A 23379-nucleotide genomic window follows, 5' to 3' on the forward strand; every position below is an offset into this window, starting at 1 on the left:
AAATATTTCACTTGAGATTCATAGTTATAAAATGCAATAATTTTCAATGCATGGAGAAAACTAAAGGATTTTTTTTCATTTTTACAAACATTTATTGTTTCTCCCTCCGATTGCCCCTGCCAATTGACCAAAGAAGAGAAAAAGAAAATCTTCGCAATAAATATGCATAGCCTAGCACAACAAATTTCCACAATGGCTAAACTCCAAAAATGCATGCCTCATTCTGTATTGTAACTGCTTCATCTTTTGGGCAAGAAGAAGGTAATTTGCTTCACCTTAAGCATGATGATTTATCTGCATCATGATTTATAATTGCATTAATCATCATTCTGAAATTTCAAAATTTTTTTGTTTATATTATTTTTGTCATTGCATAAATTCTAGTTTTGCTTACTTCACTCTGCATCATTTCATATAGGCCTTCCCAGTTTTCTCTGAAAATACCCATTTTATACCTTAAGCATTCTTCAATAAATAGGCAGTTTCTTGATTTTCAGTTTTGGGCTACCATGGAAAGAGCTGTTTATAAATATTTTCAAACAAATGAGTTCTTTTCCTCTTTCTTTGATCAATTTTGGGAATAGGGCTACTAGTGGTATACGTGAGTCAAAATGTATACACAATTTTAGGATATGGTTCCAAATTTCTTTCCTTAATGGTTGAACCAATAGTATCTTAGTGCACTCATTTTCCCACAACTCCACCAGTATTTATCATTTTTCTCTTTTGTCATCATTGTTTATCTAATAGATGTCAGGTGGGAATTCAGAATTGATTATTATTGATTTGGAACATGATAGCTTCAATTTCTTCCTTTATAAACTGCTTATTCGGAGCTTTGACCGTTTTTCTATTGAGAAATGGTTTTTAGTCTTAGAAATTTTTATCAGTTCCTTATCTTGGTTATGAGACCTTTATGAGAGAAACTTAAAGATATTTTCCCTATTTATCTGTTTCCTCTTCTAATTTTTTAGCTGCATTAGTTTTGTACAAAAATGTAAAATTTTATGCAATCAAAATTGTCCATTTTGTCCCGTGTGATCCTCTCTGTCACCTCTTGGGTCACGAACTCTTCCTTTATTCATAGATCTGAAAGATAATTTCTTCCTTACTTTTCCAACTTGTTTATGATGTCACTTTTTATGTCTAAGCCATGTATCCATTTGTATATTATCTTGCTGTGTAATTTCTGCTCAACTGATTTCCAGTTTTCCTAGAAACTTGTGCTTATTGAATACTGTATTATGTTCCTTTACTTCTGTATGGCATCTACCTAATCTGTTAAACTGATCAACCTCTCTTTTTTAATGACTATCTATTTTTTTAAATGAGTATCAAGTTTTTGATGGTTGCTACTTTGTAGCTCCTTTGTTACTTTGCAACTACTCTTGTTGCTACTTTGTAGTTTGAAATCTGGTATTGATGCATTACTACAGTCCCACCTGATACCTATCAGATTGGCAAACATGACAGAAGAAAAAAAATGACAAATACTGGAGGGCCTTTGGGGAAAATGTGCTCTTAAAAGTTATTAAACTGTGCATACCCTTTGACCCAGCTTCACTCCTACTTTTCCTTCCATTATTTCCCTTGATCGTCTAGGCCTTTTGTTCTTCCAAATGAATTTTGTCATTGTTTTATACAGCTTTAATAATATAATATCCCACTTCGTAGCTTGATTTATATGTAGTATTAAATCTATAAATTAATTTAGGTAGTATTCTCATTTTTGTTATATTGACATAATCTCATCATGAATTCTTTATTTCTATAAAGAGTATTATTTCATGAATATTACAATACAGCTATTGAATTTGACTTGGTATATTGAGTTCTGGGTATTTTATGCATTTTTTAGTCATCTTGAATGAAATTTTCTCTTCTCTTATTCTTTACTCAATTTTACTATTGCTGAATATAAATATTCTTAAATTTTGTGTTTATCTTGATTCTGCCTAATTATTTCTCTCTCTCTCTCTTTGTTTCTCTGATTCTTTTAGGGTTTCATATGCAAACAGTGACATCAGCAAAAAAAAGAGTAGTTTCCTCTTCTTTGACTATCATTTATGCATTTAAGTTTTTTATCTTATTTTAACATTGGCATTTCTAGAACCGTGTAAATAATAGAAGAGAAATGGCAGCGTCTTTACTACATTCCTGTATTTATTGGGAATGCTTCTAGTGTTTGCCTATTGTATGTAATACCGTATTACCAAGGCAATATTCACAGCACTGTTGGTGACTATGAATATGCGGGCATAGTTCTCAATTGCAAAGTATAACAGACTCTCCAAACAGAAGAAAAACATTTATTTAGACACCAGAAAGTCAAATCCCAGAACCAGAAAGCAAAATCCATCATAGCAATGAAGAAGTCAATACAGGTTATCATGGTAGGGAGCAAAGCCATTCCCAAGCCTCCCCACTCCCTGCTGGGACCTTCCCGCAAGCAAACACTCATGAGCTTAAGTTGTGCCTGCCTGCCTGTGTCCTTCCCAGCTCGGACTAAATTTAGCCTGACTAAATTCTCTCAGTTCTCTGAGTTCACTCTCAGCAAGCTTCTCTCACCATATGTGCCTTAGGCCTCCATGTTATCCAAGCAGGTCACAGGGACCTATTAATGAATGGGAAAGATTTTCCCATTTACGTTACCATAACATTACAAGCTTTAGGTTTTAGATAATTTTTTTTTTATCATATTAAGAAAAGTTTCTTCTACTAAAGAATTATCTTCTAGATCTAAAAAAAAGAATCATCTCAAAGAACAAAAAGGTTAATAATATCAAGAGAATCAAGACAAAAATGTGAAGGAAGGGTAGCCTCACCTGTACCAGATTTCAAACTATACCACAAATTGGTAATCATCAAAGCAATCTGGTACGGGCTAAGAAATAGAGTGATGGGCCAGTGGAATAGAATAGGTACACAATACACAATAGTAAGTGACTATAGTAATTTGGTGTTTGATAAACCCAAAGATCCAAGCTTTTGGGACAAGAACTTACGATTTGACAAAAATTTCAGAGAAAACTGGATAACAATTTGGAAGAAATTAGGCATAGCCCAACATTTCACACCATATATAGGTTAAGGTCAAAATGGGTAAATGACTTAGATATAAAGGATGATATAAGTAAATTAGGGGAGTATGGAAAATTTTATTTGTCAGCTGAGAGGAGAATTTATGACCAAAAAAGAGATAGAAAGGATCACAGTAATAAAACAATAGATCATTTTGATTACATGAATTTACAAAGTTTTTGCACAAACAAAACCAATGCTGCCAAAAGTAGAGGGAAAGCTGGAAACTAGGGGACAAAAAAAATTACAGCATATTTCCCTCATAAGGGCCTCATTTCTCAGATATATTGGGAATTACAAAAATAAGAGCCATTCCCCAGTTGACAAATGGTCAAAGGATGTGAACATGTAGTTTTCGGAGGAAATCAAAGCTTTCTATAATCATATGAATTGATGCAATTGGAAATGAGTGGAACGAGATCATTGTAACAGTAACAGAAATACTGTAATGATGATTGACTGTGAAAGATTTAGCTACTCTAATCAACACAATGATCCAAAATAGTTCTGAAGTACTCAGGATGAAAAATGCTGTACGTTTCACATGTGATTCGTATCACATGTATAGTTGATATAGTGTTTGCTTTTTTAATATGTGTGGGACAGGCTGGAGGGAGGGAGAAAATTTGGAACCCATTTTAAAAAAAGAATGTTTAAAATAAATAGCAAATTAGAAAAAGAGATTCTTGTATACTTATACTTTGGGGTGTATGTTTGTGTGTGAGTGTGTGTGTGTGTTTTAATAACATAAATGAATTATATGCATTCTGCATGGATTTTTCTATAGCTATTTAAATATTTGTTGGTTTTTAAAAAATCTTTCTTATTTTTTGTTTGTTTCTAATGTCATTTTCTAATGTTTCTAATACCTTTCATCCCTGGTAGAAATTCAGCCTAATCATAATGAATATATATTTTTTGGATTTACTTTTCTATAGTTTTTCTTTTTTTTGACCAGAATTTTATTTAGTTTTTAAAAATCAATATTTGTTAACAGTTTGTTATTTTTCTTTCCTTTGTCCTTTTCTGGCTTAGGGATTAAGTTTATATTTTTTCGTATAAAAGTAGTTTGATAAAATGTTTTCTTCTTTAATTGTTGAGAATAATTTTGTAGCATAAAAATTAATCTTTAAAATTTTAATAGAATTCACTTTAAATTTATTTTGACCAGGGTTTTTTCCTTGGACAGTTTGCCTATAGTTATTTTAATCCACCAAATTAGATGGGTATGATCTATATTTATTATGTTAATGTCAATAGGTTATGTTTTTGTAGATATTCCTCCATTTAAAAAATGACAACTTTGCTGGTACATAATTATATAAGCATAGTATGTTCTGGTAGATATTTTTATTTTTCCTCTGTTATCATTTCACCTTATTCATTTTAAATTTTGGTAATTTGAGTTTCTATCCTCTTTTTTTTTTTTTTTTTTTATTAATTTTTTTATTTTTTTTAATGTTTAACAATCACTGCCATACAATTGCGATTTTATCCCTCCCCACCCACCCCCCACTACCTCCCTCCCTCCCCACGACTGCATACAATTCTGTATAAATTCTACATAAACTTTCCTATTGAGTATATTTTCACTATCGTCATGCTGTGTAGTCAGACTAAGATAAATGAAAGAATCCGTATAACAAATCAGAACATGATACACAAACAGATACACATACACAAACATGATCTGCTACATTATGTGAGTGACTTCCATATTTCTCTCTCTGAGTGTGGAAGGCTTTTTGCCTTGAGGTCCACCATTGGGATTTTTTTTTTTTTTCAGAAGTTCTTGTGTTATTACAAAAATCTAAGTCTACCAGAAAAAACTCTCACACACTGTGGTTGTTGCTGTGCATAAAGTTCTCCTGGTTCTGCTCCTTTCACTCAGCATCAGGTCATATAAGTCCTTCCAGGCCTCTCTGAAGTCTTCTTGTTCATCATTTCTTATGGCATCTATCCTCTTTTGAATCAAGTAAACTAAGGACTAATTCATTTTGTTTAGCTTTTCAAAGAAAAGCTTTTAGTTTTGTTCATTCATTCTATAGTCTTTTTTAACTTTTTTAAATGATAGAGTTAAAACTTTTGAAGTACAAAATTTGAGCTCCTTTTTCTATTCATTTTCTATCATTGCTTTTGCTGGTCTTGCCTTGTCCTTATTTCTGCAAGAAATATCAATTTATGGGGGAATTAATATTATAGAAGTTACACTATTCCCCCAGTTATGTGACCCTAGCTTCTCAAATTTTTTAGTGAGACACCTTTTTTTCAAAATGTTTTTGTAATTATTTTTATGGAACTGCCTTTTCAGTCAGTTTCCAAGCCATGTCACATTATAGTCATAAACAGTTTCAAATTAACTTTGATATTTTAGTTGATTTTCACAAAAGTGTTACAGAAGTTGTAACAGTATATATACTTTTAGACTGCTAACTCTTGGACCATATAAAAAGAATGACTGAAGAATTTAAATACTTTAAGTCAACTCTGAAGGTTTTTTCCTTGTTATATTTATTATTATTATTATATATTGTTATATTTAATAGCAATTTTATTACATAAGCTGTCATCATTTTATACTTTTATATATGAGTCTTATTTCTTGCCTTGCCATAACAGAAAAAAAATTTAATCTTTAAGAACAGAAAAATTGTCTTATAATGTTCCCTTCGTCTTTGTTTTCTTTGATCTTAAAAAAAACCTATCAATACTACCAAATGGTAAAGATCTGAGTTGAGTCATTAAAATTTTATCAACTTCCTGCATATTCCTGTGAGAATTTGAGTGTATTTAATAGTCTAATATCTATGCTTAGGAAATTTCAACCATATAGTAATGTCAAGGATGACGGTTAATGCTTTAACCAAAGCTCCCATTGAGCAAATTGCTTTTCCCTCTTACACCATCTAGTGCTCTGAAAGTTGCCTGCTTGAATGAATTCTTCCCCTGAGGCCATATTGAACCTCCTGTCCTTTGCTCCTAACTTTTCATTGTTCACCATTAAGTCCCAGCAGATGATTTTTCAAATGAATGAGAGAGAGACTGTGACATAGAAACAGATTGACTATCTTGTCTCAGTTTTTAGAGAGCAAGCTATAAAAATATTTTGTTTCCTTTCTTTGCTTTACTTTTCAGCTACATCCTAACATAACTTTGCTTTGCTTCACTGACAATAAATAGATATACTGTTTTAATGTGAAGACTGTTGCTTGGTTCAGACACAGTTATTTTAAATTATAACAGAGTATTGCTTTATAAGATTTAGAATCCTGTGACCTTATGTTATGACTTAAAGGGGAGAACACTACCTGCCACTGTCTTCCTAGATCTGTAGAAATCATTTCTTTATTTTTTAGCCCCTTCATGATTTTGCTTTACTTCTTTTCACAACTTTGCTGGCACATAATTTGCATAAGCATAGTATGTTCTGGTAGCTATTTTTACTTTTCCTCTGTTGTAATTTCACCTTATTTTTCTTTACTTTTTCCATTGAGTAGGCCAGATTCTTATCTTGGCTGCAGCACTGATACATTTATGTGTCCTTGGTTTAGTCATGGAATCTCTAGAGCTTACTTCCCTCTTCTAATGACTGAGAGGGTTGCATTGGATGATCTCTAAAGTTCTCTTTACTGTGGAATAATTTGAAAATTCAAGAATAAATGAATAAAAGCAATTATCAGTATGTGTGAAATGGTCTGTCAAGTGAAGAGAAAACCCATTATTGAATAAGGTGATATTTTATATATGGCTTGGGATGACTTTTCCATGCATCATTTTTTGTGAAGACTAATGTGTGTTAGAAACAACTCCAACAAATAGTTAAATTTTTTTCTGTTTTCTGCTTTCTAAAGTCTTGTTTATTTTCAATTTTATGTGCAATTAGGAACAACCAAGAAGTGCAACAATGGATATCTCAACAGCCTGTAGCCTCTGAACTCCCCCTGCTTCCCTCGTCTCCCAAAGAAAATGCAAAGCAACACCCCAAAGGGACATGGAACTCATGCTCCTCCCTTTTACCTGCTGAGCAGAAGACTGTAAGATTCGCTGTGTCCAGACCAGCAATGTGGAACATTTTGAGGTATAATTCTGTGAACCTGCTGTCAGTTGAATTTTCAACGTTCAGTAACAAAAAGAATTCTAGTAAAGCTGTCATTGGTTATTCTGTGATGATTAAGGATAAGTGACAAGAATTTAGATTTTGGGTCTTTTACTTTTGGTGCTATTTGATTTTAGAAGGGAGCATGCTATATTGGAAAGGGAACTGGAGTTTGAGTTAGAGGACCTGAGTTCAAATCTTGGGTCTGCCAGTTATTAGTTGAGTGTCGGACAAATTACTTTTCTTCAGGCCTCAGCCTCCTTAATTGTAAAATGAAGAGACTAGACTTGATGACTGTCTAGTTGTAAATCTATGATTATCACAGCAGAGTTAGAGGGGTACTGATCCTTCACCAGTGAATCATTGGCAGCTCTGATAATTGGTATGATTTGGAATGGGAAGAGGAAAGCATGGGCATGAAACTCCTCAATTAAAAGGAATAGTTTATATGTCATGTGTGTTTGTGTGTTCTCACATGGGTTATTTATGTTTATGTGGACCTGTCTAAATGTAACTCACCAGAATTTCCTCTGCTTATCCTTCTCCAAGGGAGACATTGGAGAGCAGGAGATTGGAGTCATGAGGCTGGCTAAGTTGCCTCTCCTCAGGAAGGGGCTATCAGGCTAGAATTACATTTAGCCACTTCCCTAAACATATGCAGGGTAAATTATAATTAATCTTAGGACATACTTCCAACTTTGAGAAAAGGCCTAGAATGAATCCAAACTGTTGTGATGCTTATAGGAATTAGGTTAAGTGGTTGATAGTAACTAAGTTTATTGGTCACAGGGACTAATTTTTTGTTATCCATTGAATAATATATAGAATGCTGGATTTAGGATCAGAAAAATGTGGGTTTGAATTATGCTTTAGATATATGGCTGTATGACTGTGACAACATATCTAACTTCTCTCAGTCTCAATTTCTTCATCTGAAAAAGAAAAATATTTTTATTGTTTGTTTCATAGGTTATTATACAAATGAAGTAATTTACATAAAAAGCTTTGTATATTTTTTTACCACTATATAGATATCTGTGGATGATGATAATTCCAGGGTCAGTTGAAAACAAGAACTCTCGCAGTCCTTTCTAATTCTGAAATTCTGTGATAAAGATATAATATAGTAGAAAAAGAATATTGGGCTAAAAATATATGCAAACATGCAGAATAACATGTATGTAAACATACCCCTCCATATATACATATGTGAAGATACACATATATGTATATGCATGTGTGTATAGTAGAATTTTTAACTAAAAGGTTAGAAGAGATCATGAAAAATGAAATTGGTTATTTTAGCTCTGTAAGATAAGAAGAACTAATACACAAATAAAATAAATAGAGATAGACTAAGAAACTTCAGAGTGGGAAAAATATTTCAGTAAATATCTCCAATTAAAGATTGATATATATATGTATATATATGTAGGAAACTGACAAAAATATTTTACCCGAAAAGCCAATTTTCTCTTTTTTCTCTCTTTGTATATGCATACCTACATGTATACATTTAATTATACATATATAAGTACATATATGTGTAGATGTGTGTATATATACATTTTCATATACACATGTGTGGGCATCCAGACAGGGCAATGGATAGACTGCTAGGCATGCAGTCAAGAAAACCTGAGTTCAAATGTGGCCTCAGACATTTCCTAGCTATGGGACCCAGAGCAAATCACTTAGCCTTGTTTGCCTCAGTTTCCTCATCTGTAAAGTGAGCTGGAGTAGCAAATGGCAAACCACTCCAGTATCTTTACCAAGAAAATTCAGATGGGGTTGCAAAGAGTTGGACGCAACTGATACAACTAAACAGTAACAATACGCATGAATGAGAGGCAGTATGGCATGGTAGATAGAAGACCAGTATTGGAGTCAGGAAGGCCTGAATTCAAGTTTTGCCTCTGATAAAAACTAGCTGTATGACCATAGGTAAGCCAGTTAAACTTTTGATGTCCCCCAGGAACTCACAAGGACTAAAAATTACGGTTAAGTTGCATATCTGCATCAGTGTTTGGTGTTTTCACATGGAGAACCCAATTCCAATGGGGTCACTGGAAAAAATTTCACATGCATACATATAACATATTTTTTAAAGATTTTTAGTAATGCCTTTTGTACTCAATTATTTTCGTAGGCGTCTTTCCTTTTCAGCTACCCCTCCCTGCTACTGCTAGCCAACCATTCAGATTTAATCTTTCCTGATAAGAAAGAAAAATACATTTTAAAAACTTCATAAAGTGATGACATCTGATAGAATATGTTGTATTCTGCCCTATGTCTCTTATAGAAGGGGAGGAAATAAAAAAAAATTTCTGATCTAGTTGTTAAGAACATAATAGGGATTTTTGAGTACTCTGAGTTCAACTTTCTTTTCAGTATATTTTATTTATTTTGTTAAATATTTCCCAACTTTACATGTTAAATTTGATTTAACATTCCCTTTTAAAAATTTTGAGTTCCAGATTCTCTCCCTCACTCCCATGTTCTCCCACACAATGAGAAGAAAAGCAATATTATCTTGATTATACATGTGAAGTCAGGCAAAAGAGAACCAGTAACATCGCAGGCTGATATCTTCACTTGCATGTGAATTGCATTTAAATGAGGCAGAGTTGCACAAAGTCAGGCTTGCTTTCTCTTCCAGAGTCATCAAAGTCCAGTGGCAGGACGAAAGTCAGGATGACTGGAGTTGGCCCAGGGTGCAGTGGATGACCAAGATGTCTTTGATATCTGATCAACCTCTATGTAGTCCACAGCACAAACTTTAGCTGCCTTCATTTACTTTCATTTGTCCCTTCCACCAAGGAGAAGTCTTCATATGCTTGGAGCAGACATTCCCCTAACTCATAGATGGGTTTGATGCCTGTAAATGGTTTAACGAAGGTGTGGTTGCTGCACATACCTCTCTCCTCTGTGACTCTATGCAAAACATATTTCCCTATTAACCATGAAAACACAAACACAAAATAAGAAAAATAAAGGAAGTAAAAAAAAGTTGCTTCAGTTTGCTCTCAGAGTTCATCAGTTCTTATAGCATTTTTCATCTTTTAGAATTGTCTTGGATGATTGTCCTAATCAGAGTAGCTAAGTCTTTCATATTTGATCATCTTTACAATATTGCTTTTGCTGTGTATATTGGTCTTCTGGTTTTGCTCACTTTTCTCTTCATCAGTTCATCTAAGTCTTTCCAGGTTTTTCTGAAAACATCCTTCTCATCATTTCTTATAGTACAATAGATCCCACCACAATCATATCCTGCAACTTGCTCAACCATTTCCCAGTTGATGGGCATCCCCTCAATTTCTAATTCTTTGCTACCACAAAAAGAGCTGCTAGAAGCATTTTTGCATGTATTGGTCCTTTTCCTTGTTGTTTTGATCTTTTTGGCATACCAACCTAGTAGTTGTATTGCAGGGTTAAAGGGCAGAGGTCTTTGGGTAGAGTTCTCAGTTATTCTCCAGAATGGTTGAATTAATTCCCAACTCCACCAACAGTGCAAACTGAAGCTAAACTTAGGTTTTCCTTACTTCCAACTGCACCTCCACCAAATCCCACTACTCATTTGTTTATTTAAAATTTATATTATCTTTAGTTTTTGCACCACTATCATTCCCATTTGTACTCAAAGAGCCATCACTATAACATAGAACAGAAAAAGAAAAGCTGTACAGTTCAACAAAACTTGCCAATACCTCTCTCCTTTCTGATATATTTCATCTGAATATCTACTCCTAGCTGCCACTTCTCCAAGGAAGAGAGGCATATTTTCTCAATTGTTCCGAGTCAACCTTTGCCATTATAATTACATAGCATTCAGATATTTTTTTCTTTCAACTTACATTTTTGTGCTTATGTATATTGTTTTCCTGGTTCTGCTTACTTCACTTTGCATTAGATCATGTCAGTCCCCATGTAGGCTTGTTTTGTTCTTATAATGCAAAAATATTCCATTACCTTTATGAACCATAGTGTACTTGACCATTACCCAATTGGTGGTAATTTACTTTGTTTTGGTTTCTTGCTCCCACCAAAAGTATTCTGGTGTATATGGAGCCTTTCTTTTTGACATTGATTCCCTTGGAATATATGCTTAGCAGTAAATATGAATATTTTAGTACTTTTATTAGCATAATTCCCAAAATGCTTTTCAGAATCTTTGGATCAATTCATGTTTCTAACAATATATCCATCATGTGTCCATCTCCCAAAAGGCCTTCTAATATTTTTTTTCATTTTGCCAATTTATATGGAGTAAGGTAAAACCTCAGAATTATTTTAATTTTAATTTTACTAGCAATTTGGAACATGTTTTCACATGGTTATTTTAGTATTTTGCAAACCTTCTTGTGAAAACTGTTCATATCCTTTGACCATATATCTATTAAAATTATCTTAGTGTTATATATTTCTGCCAATTACATATATCCTTATCCTTAAAAAAGTACAGTATTTTTATTGGTGATATTTGCTACAAATAATTTTATTCCTTCAAAAATTTCTAATTTTATCTTCATTTATTTTATTTGTGTATTTTTTTATTTTATTCTATTAAATTATCCATTACATCTTCTATGATTGCCTCTGAATCTTTAGTTACGATTTCTCATTCTAGCTATATATGAGGAAAGCACTTCTCTTGTAACTTTTTATTCTGTGATCCTTTATATGTAGGTTCAATATTCCTTCTGAGTTACTTTATATTGTGCAAACTTTTTGGTCCAAACCTAATTTGTTGGATTACTTTCCAGTTTTTCCTGTAGTTCTTGCCAAAAAGAAAGCCCATTCCTCGTTAATTTACGTTCTTTGGTTTATCTAACAGTGAAATACTATGTACAGTTACTACTGTTCTTTGCTCATCTAGCCTTTTCCATTGATTTCTGTTCTTTAGCCTATACCAAAAAGGTTTTATGACTATTAATAAAATGCATTATTTTAACATCTGGTGATGAAAGTCCATTTTATATCTTTGCCCATTATTTTCTATATGCTACATATTATTGATAAATTGTTTACAGTTTGCTTTAGTGGTTTTTAAAAACGCTTTTGAAATTTATTTACACATTCAGTTTATTTAACAAACATTTATTTCTGTGTCTTGTGTATACTAGGCATTAGGGGTGATATGAAACTTGGCTATGGTGTGACCCCTGTTTGCCTCCTCTAGGAAAGGAATAGGACACAAATATAGACAATAATTGTATGTGAGGCCCAAGTAGGGAAAACCATCCTATTTTTTCTTAAATATATTTTAGGTAACTGTAAGCTCTTCTAGTGTGCACTTACCTTCTCCCTGCCTCCAGGTTTGGCTCCTCCTCCTCTCTCTTTTAAAATTTAAACTTGCCACTTCAAAGTTCGACATGGATGATAATATTGTTGCTCTCATTATTGACAGTGGCTCCAGAATGTGCAAAGCTGGCTTTGCAAGAAACGATGCCCCTTGGGCTGTCTTCTGTTCCATTGTTGAGCTCCCCAGACATCAGGGTGTGATGGTGGGTATGGGTCAGAAAGACAGCTACGTGGAGGCTGAGGCCCAGAGCAAGAGAGCTATTTCGACCCTGAAGTACCCCATTGAACATGGTATTGTTCATCATACTTTCTACAGTGAGCTCCATTTGGCCCCTGAAGAGCACCCTGTGCTGCTCCCAGAAGCCCCCATGAACCTCAAAGCCAACAGAGAAAAGATGACGCAGATTATTGTTTGAGACCTTCAGTACTCCAGCCATGTACGTTGCCATCTAGGCTGTGCTGTCCCTCTATGCCTGTGGTTGCACCACTGGTATTTTGATGACATGTTATTAATAGTCATAAAACCTTTTTGGTATAAGTTAAAGAACAGAAATCAGTGGAATAAACTAGAAATCAATGGAATAGACTTAGATGAGCTAAGAACAGTCGTAACTGCACATAATATTTCACTGTTAGATAAATCCAAGAAAATATTGTTTCAGCATTATCATTTGCTCCCACCTAGTTATTGGTCTTTATGACTTCTTTTTTGACCCATTCCTTATTTAGAACTTTATTGTTAAGTCTCCATTTAAGTATCTCTCTTTTGCTTGTGCTCCCTGAACTGGTTACTATTTTTATGGAGTTGGTTGATGGACTGTTTTCCTTCATTCTCAAAGAGAACTAAAATGACACCAATATATTAAAGTTACAATGTGTCCAACTGTGGCTGATCAGACTAAAAGAACTTGGTTCTACCATAGGTTGGGCACAAATAGTCCACATGAAAATTTGGGTGGTTTCTCTAAATTTGTGCATCCACAGATTTCACTAGAGCTGCTTCAATTCTGCTTTGCTCATACAGCAAAGCACCTTTAAAGGCATGCCATGCTGGATAGTCCTGTGCCATTGTCTTCCATGTAATTCCAAAGTTTGTCAGAGAGACCTTGAAAGGATCCTTGCATCCCTTCTTCTGACCCTCATGTGAGCATTTGCCTTGTGTGAATTCTCTGTAAAATAATCTTTTAGGCAAGCATACACTTGGCATTCAAACAACATGGCCAACCTATTGGAATTGCAGTAGAATTTGAATATTTGGCAGTTTAGTTTGAGAAACAACTTCAGTTTCTGGTACTTTATCTGGCAGGTGATCTTCAGAATCTTCCTGAGATAACTGAAATGGAAGTGATTCAGTTTCCTGGCATGGTGCTGAAATACTGTCCAGGTTTCATAGGCATACAATGAGATCAGCACAATGGCTCTTTAGACCTTGAGTTTGGTATTCTCTCCCACACTTTCCTTTGGAGTCTCCCAAACACTGAGCTAGCTCTGGCAATGCATGCATCAACCTTATTATCGGTATGTTTATCCCTAGTAAGGGTAAATGCCAAGGTAAATGAACTTATCTACAGTATTCAGAACTTCTCCATTTACTGTAATCAATGGTTCCAAGTGTGGATGGCATGGTCCTGGTTGGTGGAGCACCTGCATTTTCTTGGTGTCAATTGCTGGGCCAAAATTACCACAAGGAGAAAAGAAATGATCTATACTTTGTTGCCTCTTAGCTTCAGAGGCTGCATTTCAGTGCATAGTCATTTGCAAACAAAAAATCATGCACCAGTTCTTCCTCCACTTTAGTCTTGGCTTGTAACTTTTTTATGTTAAATAATGCAGAAGCTGCTAAATGAAAAATGAGAACTCCACAGGGTTTATCCATCTCTAAGAAGGCAACATTTAACACCATTGAAAGTCAACTACAAGAAAATCTTAGAGAGAGGTAGGATTCTTGTCTCAATAAGAAGGCAGATAAAATTCAGTTTTACACTAATAGTAAAATTCCAAAGCTTTTTAATGATGTTCTTATGGGTCAGAGACATATGGTTCATCTCAGCTACTCAGTGCTGGTGGAACCACATTAATTACTAATAAGAACATGATCCTGGAGAGATGGGCTGAACCCTTCCATAGTGTTCTCCACAGACTACCATCAGTCAATGCTGACTACCTCAGGTTGAAATCAATCCCATTCAAGCCAAATTTCCTACTGAAGAAGAGATCTTTGAATGCTATTAGGCTCCCCTCCTGTGGACAAAGCTCCTGGGGCTGATTCTATTACAGCTGAGATTTACATGGTGGGGGGTACATTGCTCATACAAAAGCTGACTGAAACTTTCTGGGTTTGAGTCTTGTATTTGAAAATCAAATTTTCTGTTGAGCTTTGGTCTTTTCATCAGGAAAATTTGAAAGTCCTCTATTTCATTGAATCTTTTTTCCTGAAAGAGTATGCTTAGTTTTGCTGGGTGGCTGATTCTTGGTTGTAATCCAAGCTCTTTTGCTTTCTGGAATATCATATTCTAAGCCCTTTGATCATTTAACATAGAAGCTGCTAAGTCCTGTGTAATCCTGGCTATTTGAATCATTTTTTCTGGCTGTCTGCAGTATTTTTTCTTTGACCTGATATTTCTGGAATTCGGCTAGAATATTCCCTATTCAAAGTTGAGCTCTTCTCCTCGGGTACAGGAGGTGCTGTCCCAAGCTTCTTACACTGGGGGGCCAGGGTCCTGATCACTGGCTATTTGCTCTGGGGCCTCTGGCGCTGATGGTTTGTCCACTGTGCTAGGATGGCCTAGCTTAGTTACGTCTGTTGTGCCCTGGATTCTGGGGCTGACAGTTTGCTGCTGTGCTGGAGCTGGAGGCCTTACAGCTGGTCTGTTGTGCCAGAACTTCGGGGCCTAGGTTGCTGATCTGTGCTGCAGCTAACAGTCTCCTAGTGGTTTGCCCGGACACTGCCTGCATTTGGTGGGACTCCCCTTTTACTCAAGTGAGACAGACCTTTCCTGAAATCCTTCTAAGATGTCTGCAAAATTGTTTCACTCCATCTTTTTATAGGTTCAGTTGCTCAAGTTTTTTTTAGAGGCTTGATTTAATGTTGTTTCTGAGGGAAGCTGAGGAGAGCCCAGTCAACTTCCTGGCTTCTCTCCACCATCTTTTCTCTACCCTCATTTGAAAATTATTCAGGCAATCTTAAGTAACTTTTAGAAAGGATTTTTTAACTGAGATGGTTAACAGTTGGTACAAAACATTTGTTCTCAACTTTGTACTCATTCAAAATCTGTAACATTTTCCCACAAATATATATATATATGTATATTCCTTAGTTCCAGGGAAAAGTAGGCTTAAGCTTAGAAAGTACATATGGCAAAGGGGTAACTTGTGGCTCCTGGTTCCTGGAAGTCCTTTTGTCTCATTCTCAGGGAACTCAAGAGATTTCTTTTAAACAAGGAGAATCTACATCCGTCTCTTGGTTTCTGATGCAGTCCCTTGCTCTCAGCTATCTTAGCCAGGGATGGTTGCAAAGGCTTCTTTTGGTCATGGGGTGGGGTGAGGCTGTAGCAAGGGAGGGGACAGGAGATCTGGCCAAGGATGAAACTCAAATTTTTCTTTTGTCTCCAGATAGTCCCTCCTCTGGGGTTTGCTGGAAAGCTTCACTTGCTCCAACCTCTGGAATGACTGAAGTTCTCTAGTTTGATAATTTATAGTCCTTCCAGAGGATTCGGCTAAGCTGCCTTGTCCTATCCAAATATGATTCTTGAGTAATGTCATTCCAATTTGAGGGACTTTTCCCCACTTAATCTAAAGCCTATGATAGATTTATTAAGCATCTTATTACTTTTAAAGCATGGGTAAAGGTCAATTGACTTTACCCTTATTTATTTACCATGAAAAAATTTTACCATCCTTGGACAATGTCTACTAGATAGATGTTGGTGATACGTAACTAGTTGTTTGAGTATAGCTCCACCTGGTGGAATATACATCTGTCTGTCTGTCTGTCTGTCTATCTATCTATCTATCTATCTATCTATCTATCTTATATGTTCTTTGCTGTTTAATTTACTAGTTGACAACACGTTTTGGAACTTGGTCATTGTGAATTGTTAATACTATTGCAGTTCTCCAAGTATCACCTGGGCACCAACCAAATGTGCAAACAGACTGAACTATTGTCATACATTCAGTTCTCAGAGACTGACTTACTTAAGAGGCTAAGTATTATTGTTATAGTAGCTTATTCATTGACAGATATATATTCATGCAACCATTCATGTGTTCATATTGTCATTCCTTTGTCAACATCTTTTTCTGTATTTACAGTATCAATATCATGTGGATTTGGATAGTTTTGTTTTTAATATGATTCATTTATTAGCTGTTTTCCTTAAATTGAGCCATCCTTATATCCCCTTGTAGTAAAGTATATGAGGTGGTGAGGTGGCAGTATCAGAGGAGAGAAAGGGGCATATGTGAAAGACGTTAGAAAAGTAAAATTGAGGTGCACTGGCAACAGTTTGGATATGGAGAGGATTGGATATGTAAGGAGGAGAGGCTAACACCTAGAGTTCTATCGTGGGGGATGGGAGGATGGTGGTATGGTGTCTTTTGACACTTATAGGGGAGTTTGGAAGAGGGGAGGGTTTGGGTAGGAAGATAATGAGTTCAGTTTGATTACACTGAGTTTACAAGACATTCGATTCTAGAAATCCAACAGGCAATTAGAAATGTGAAACTGAGAGTTAGCAGGGAGGTTAAGGCTGGATTGACAGATTTGAAAATCACCAGCAGAGAGATGATAATTGATTCCATAGGATCTGAGGAGATCACCAAGTAAAGTAGTATAGAGGGATAAGAGAAGAGGACCCTGTGGGAGATTTACCATTGGAGGGCACAACCTGGATGAAGATCTGGCAGATCTTCTAGTCCTTAGACAGGCAGGTGGAGAACTTGAGAGAGATTAATGTTCCAAAAACCTAGAGAGAAGAGAATGTAAAGGAGAAAAGAGTGATTTACAGTGTGAAGAACTTCAGAGAGGTAAAGATGAATGAAGACTGAAAAGATTATTTAATTTGGCAATTAAGAGATTGTTGGTAACTTCGGACAGTATAGTTTTTTGCTTGAATGATGAGATCATATGTCAGACTAAGAGCTTGATGGAGAATCTTTCCAGTTCTCTTTCCTTCTCATCTCCTCCCTATCAACCTCTGCCAAAGGAAAATCTTCTTCAAAGCTCATTTATCCCTATTCCCTTCTCCTGGAAGGCAAAAGGGATGCTCTAGGTCTTCTGGATCTCTTTCATGTTGCTCTACTTGATGAGTTTGTTGATACTCATCATCTCCACTGTAGTGAAGCCCATATCCTGATCTTGCCCATGATATTTAGGCATGGCTCAGCTTACTTCTTTATCCCTCTAGAACGGATTGGCCCTGCTTTAGCTAGGTCCTAGGTTTCTCAGTCCTCATGATGCTGAGGAACTAAATGGCCAAGATGTTGTACATCAGGCAGCATAGCATTCCCTGGTAGATCAGGGAAATCAGTTAATACAAGTTGGCATTGGTCTATCTCCTTATGGTAAAGTATTGGATTTTCAAAGTCCCTATCTTGAAAGAGATAGACAAGGTAACTGCCCTTGTACAACTTATACTTTTTGCACAGTTCAGCGTTCAGCTTATTCCCTGGAATCTGATATCTTTGTCCCCACAATCAGGAGGTTTTCACTGGAGGCCAAATTCAGACAAAACCCTTAACTCTTGCTTTTCACTGGATATTCATGACACATACACATATGTATACGCACACATACACTCATGTATATGCACAGTATGCGCACATATGTAAGTGTACACATGTGTATATAACCAAAAAATATTCTCTAATAGATAAGTTGGCAAAGGATATGAATAAATAATTTGCTGATGAAAAATTACAAATTAATAACCATATAAAAAGCATTTCCAATTATTAATAAGGGAAATGCAAATTAAAACAACCATATAGGTTTACCACACAACCAGAAAACTGACAAATATAAGAATGCTAATAGCTAACTTAATTTATACAGTATTTTAAGGTTTGCAAAATGCTTTACAGGTATTATCTCACTTTATCTTCCACTTTCCCTTCCCTTCTTATTAGCAATGACATCTTTGGAGTAAACTCTGGGAGGTAGGTGCTATTATTATCCCAATTTTACAGATGAAGAAACTGAGGCAGACAAGTTAATTAGCTTGTCCACAGTCTTACACCTACCAAGTTTCTGAAGGTGCATCCGAACTCAGTTCTTCTTATGCTCTTTCCATTGAACTATTTAGTGTAGTCTCGTCCAGGTAAAAAGATAGGCACTCTAGTTAAGTAGAGCTATGAACTGGCATGACCATTTTGGTAAGAAGTTTGGAATTATTAAAATAAAGTCACTAGAATGTTCACACCCTTTGACCTAGATATTCCACTCTGCAAGGCATATGCACCAAGGGTGTCACTGCTAATGCAGAGGAAAGGGAAAAGGAAAGAGAATAAGCATTTACTTCACCCACACTATGTGCCAGCATGCAAAATATTTTTTTAATAAACAAATATTATCTCATTTGATCCTCATAGCAACCTTCCAAAGTAGGTACTATTATTATCCTCATTTTAGAGTTGAGGAAACTAAGGCATGTAGAGGATTAGATGACCTGCCCTTCACGGGGAATGCAGCAGGAAAGCATGCTCACTGCTCCTGCCCTGCTGCAAAGCTTCCATCTCAGTTTGGGCTGAGTCTCAGCTCTGGGGTTCTTCCTGCTGCAGGTTCATGGGCTGACCTCTCCCAGCTCCTGCCTGGGTCTGCACGCAGCAGCTCTCCACTCCTGCTCCATGTCTCACCTCACAGTTGAAGGGATTGCTCCATTCCAAGCTCTCCCTGCTCTTGCCTGAGTCCAGGCATAGCAGGCTCCAGGAGCTCCTGCCCCCAACCTCCATCTCTGGCCCGCACCACCCCAACTCTAGGGCAGCTCATCCTCCCTCAGCCTTTCGTGGGGAGGGGCCGCTCCAGTCTGGACTCTGGACACAGCAAAATAGCACAATAACCAGGAGTAATATAACGATCCAATAGACAAGGCTCCGACTGTCTACACAAGTTAAAGGCACATACATCACCAAATTAGGAGAGCACCAACATATAGGTTCACATTTATAGCCAGAAGACCCCTTAACAACAGCTACCCAGAGTCTCATCTCAGACATCAAAAGGTTCTCAGGCTAAGTGCTCTTCCCATGAGTGAGCCCCAAGGCAATATTCTCACCTCAGAATATATGAATATACACTTTTGACTAAAAAGCTTAGAGCCAGAAGGCACCAAACCCTACATGACCTGGTATAGCTGTGAATTAACAGAGTTCAAAGGAGTTTGATCCTTCAGATGTTTACAATTTAGCATGAGCCTGGGAAATTGAACTCCAAGAAAAAAAAGCAACAAAATTCCCATCTTGTTAATGCTTACAGAACTGCATATAAATATCTTATATGCCTTTCCAGATTATTTTTTAATTTGATATTGTTTTTGTCTTGTGGTAGAGATGTATGAAAAACATCTAGTGAGCTGAACTGAAACATTGGGCAGAGTGTATTTAGGGAAGAAATCTGGAAAGAATTCATTTGTTTTGTTAGGCTGCTCCTCTCTTTCTTCCTTTTCCATCACTCCTTTCTCTCCCATCTCCAACTATCAAGCCTTTTTCCCTTCTCCGCACTTTGCATGGTTGCCATTGTATTTGAGATTTCAGTCATCTGCTAAGATTGGGTAGTATCCCATTAGACTACATTGCTGCTTCCTAGCCCAGAAACAAGTCCAAATGCTGCACATGGCTTTTCTCTTTCAAGGGCAAGCATTTTGACATTCAGGTCATGCCTAGGAAATGGCAATCTATACTTCAGGGTTTGAGGCAGTTAGCCTTTTTGTAGAGTTTTGGCCTGGAAACAAGTTACTCAGGGTTAGAATGCCATAGGTTTCTTTTGTAAGGTACATTTCTGTTAAGATTCAGTTTGCAAGAATTATTTTCACTTCTTTGAAACCTCTCTTGGAGTTCTGTGTATGGACATGCCTGCATGTAATGTGAGGGGGAAGGAGTTTTATTTGAAAATTATGCTTTTAAAATTGGGACCCTTGCATACTGCCTTTTTCTTATGGAAATCAATTTTAGAGTCATTCTGTTGTCTTTAGAAGGAGGTGCCCAGGGAAATGGAAAATCCCAGTCTATGCTAAAAGCCTGTTGTGAAACTCCAGATCAAATCAACAGCTTTCCAGAAATGACAAAAACCTTTAATAATACAACCTCTTGTCTCTGCAGGGTATTCAATTCGTTATAAATTGTGGCTAAATAATGCATTTTCAATATCTTTAGGATTTATCTGGCTGCAGTGTTTTATAAACAAGATGATTCACTAATAGTCTTTCAATTCTGCTTTTCTTAGGTGATGATCTGGTGATTCTAAATGGGAAATTACCACATTAGAGCATCAGCCAAGACCTAACTGAGCTTTAAAAACATTTTTAGGTTCAATCATTTACAATAACCACAGCATAAAGCATGCTGGGACGTAGATATATACAGCATGGGTCTCTTTTCCTTTTCTTCTCTGAACCTCTCTTTACTCTATTAAATTAATTCATATTTGACAGAGGTCCAGAACTTGATGTGATAAACTAACCTGAGAATGTCTGTCTTTCTTCAGAAAGATTCCATTTCCAGACATTGGAAATGAAACTCTAGCTCACCTGACCATTTGTCTGCTTGGAAGGATTTTTGGGACTTATCTTTGCGATTAAGAAGTGTCCCATATTTCTGGGCAAAAATGTAAATAATTTACATGATCACTCACATATTTCAAGAGAAGTGACTGACCCAGGGAAAAAGAGAGGCAGACTCTATAATGTTCAGTGTCATAAGGTCATAGATGGGAGTACAGAGAATTCCTAGGTTAGGGATTGGGTTTATGTTAGAAGCATGGAAAAAGAAGAGTCTCCAGTGTTTCATCCCATTTTATAGTTATTTTCTGAGGCTATGTGTAAGGGAGATTTTTTTTTCCTGAATGCCCTTCTCCTTCTCAGCATGTTGACCCTGACAAACCTTCAGGTATAGATTCAATCTGCTTATATGTGGAAAATGAAAGCCCCCTTTCCAAAGGACATATTTATCTACTTAACTACATCACTTCTACTCTAGAGTTTTAGACTATTGCAATAACCTATCCAAGAGAGGATAAGAGCTTAAACTGGGATTGTGGCCTGGTGAATGGAGGAAAGGGATGGATTTGAAGATACTGTGAGATATATTCAACAGGTCTTGTCAAATGATTAGATATGGCAGAGAAAAGCATGAGAGAGAGGGAAAAGTCCAAGCTTTGATGCAGAAGTTATGAACCTAGTTGACTTCAATAATGATGAAAACGTTCATCAGAACTGGGAACATTTAGAAAAGAAACGGCTTTGTGGAAGATGCAGAGAGAAGGTAATGTGTTTTGTTTGAGGTGTACTGAGTTTGAGACAACTACGGTGCAATGAGGTGGAGATAGTCAGTTGGCAGATGGAAATCATCCAGGTCAGCAGACCTGGAGTTCAAGACAAAAATAAGAACTTATTATACAGATTTGGGAATAATTTGCCTAAAGATGACAACTGAATTCACAGGAGGAAATGAAATCATTAATAGAATGGGAGAAGGTAGAAAGGAAGACTTGGGATATACTTTCTTTTTTTACATAGTTTTTTCTCCTAGTTGCATGTAAAGGCAATTTTTAGCATTCATTTTTAAAAAAAATTTGAGTTCCAAATTTCCTACCTCCCCTCTACTAATTATACTCCCCCTTTCTAGTCTTTTCCCTTTGCAATCCTTACCTCTCCTGGCTGTGCTTCTGACTTCAAGGACCCTGCTACTCTCACACCTTGGACCTTCTCTCTGTGACTGTAGCCTTCTTACCTTTCAATATCTCAGCATCCTACCAGTCCCCTTCTCACTCTTGTGAGTTCTTTTGGGAGCCTCCATTTTAGGAACAGACCTAAGACACATGCTGCGTTTTTCTCCTGACTTTGTTTCTGAATCTATGTAGGTTGCCATCATGGCCCTATGTGAGTTCCCCTTATTTTACTCTCTGCTTTTCAGTTCATTTTAGAATGTAAGCATCTTGAGTGTAAGGCTTTTTTTGTCATTCTTTTTGCTTGTATTTGTACAGCCATCACTCAGCACAGTTCTGACCAATAGTAAATGCTTAATAAATGCTTGCTCCCTGCCTGCAGACCATTTTCCATACATCTATAAAATTCTTTCTTAATGAATAGTTTTGACTGTTTCCCTCCTCTGAACAAAATTCCTGATGGTTCCTAATTGCCTCCATGTTAAAATACAAGCTCCTTGAACTGACTGGGGACTGTCTCACAATTTGGTGCCCACCTACTTTTTCAGACTGATTTCTTGTATTCTTCTTGTATACTATGTACAACTTCGAGCCAAACTAACCAAACTAATCCAGATTTGGCATGCCAGTTTCGTCTTCTGTGCCTTTTCACAGAATGTTTCCCATACCTCTTTAGCTCTCTTCAAGGTAAGTTCATTTAGAAAGCTACCTCATTTAGAAAGCCTTTATCTTCTCTACTCCAAGTGAGAATGTTAGCTTCTTGAGAGCAGGATAACAGCATCATAGGTTTAGAACTGGAAGGGACCTTAAATGCCACTAAGCCTAGTTTCCTCATTTTACAGATGAAAAACTGAAACTGAGAGGGTGACTTGTCTAGAGTCATAAGGTGGGATTTAAATCCTGTTCTTCTGGCTCCAAGTCTGTCCACTATCCTGTACATCACACTGCCTCCAAAGAGCTTTTTCATTATTCTAACACAGTGCCTTGTATACTATGGGCAATTAATATGTATTTGAGTTGA

At 36.3% G+C, this 23379-nt stretch overlaps 1 protein-coding gene across 3 annotated transcripts in view; it reads left to right on the forward strand.

Annotated features, from left to right (window-relative positions):
- TMTC1 (transmembrane O-mannosyltransferase targeting cadherins 1) overlaps window positions 1-23379 on the forward strand; it is a 304321-nt gene that overhangs the window by 75013 nt on the left and 205929 nt on the right. For all 3 annotated transcript variants that reach the window (XM_072654416.1, XM_072654415.1, XM_072654414.1), the window contains exon 5: window positions 6965-7159. In XM_072654416.1, the coding sequence (XP_072510517.1) occupies window positions 6965-7159 (195 nt within the window). The remainder of the gene's footprint in view (window positions 1-6964; window positions 7160-23379) is intronic.

This window comes from Notamacropus eugenii, chromosome 3, assembly GCF_028372415.1.
Source record: "Notamacropus eugenii isolate mMacEug1 chromosome 3, mMacEug1.pri_v2, whole genome shotgun sequence".
NCBI lineage: Eukaryota > Metazoa > Chordata > Mammalia > Diprotodontia > Macropodidae > Notamacropus > Notamacropus eugenii.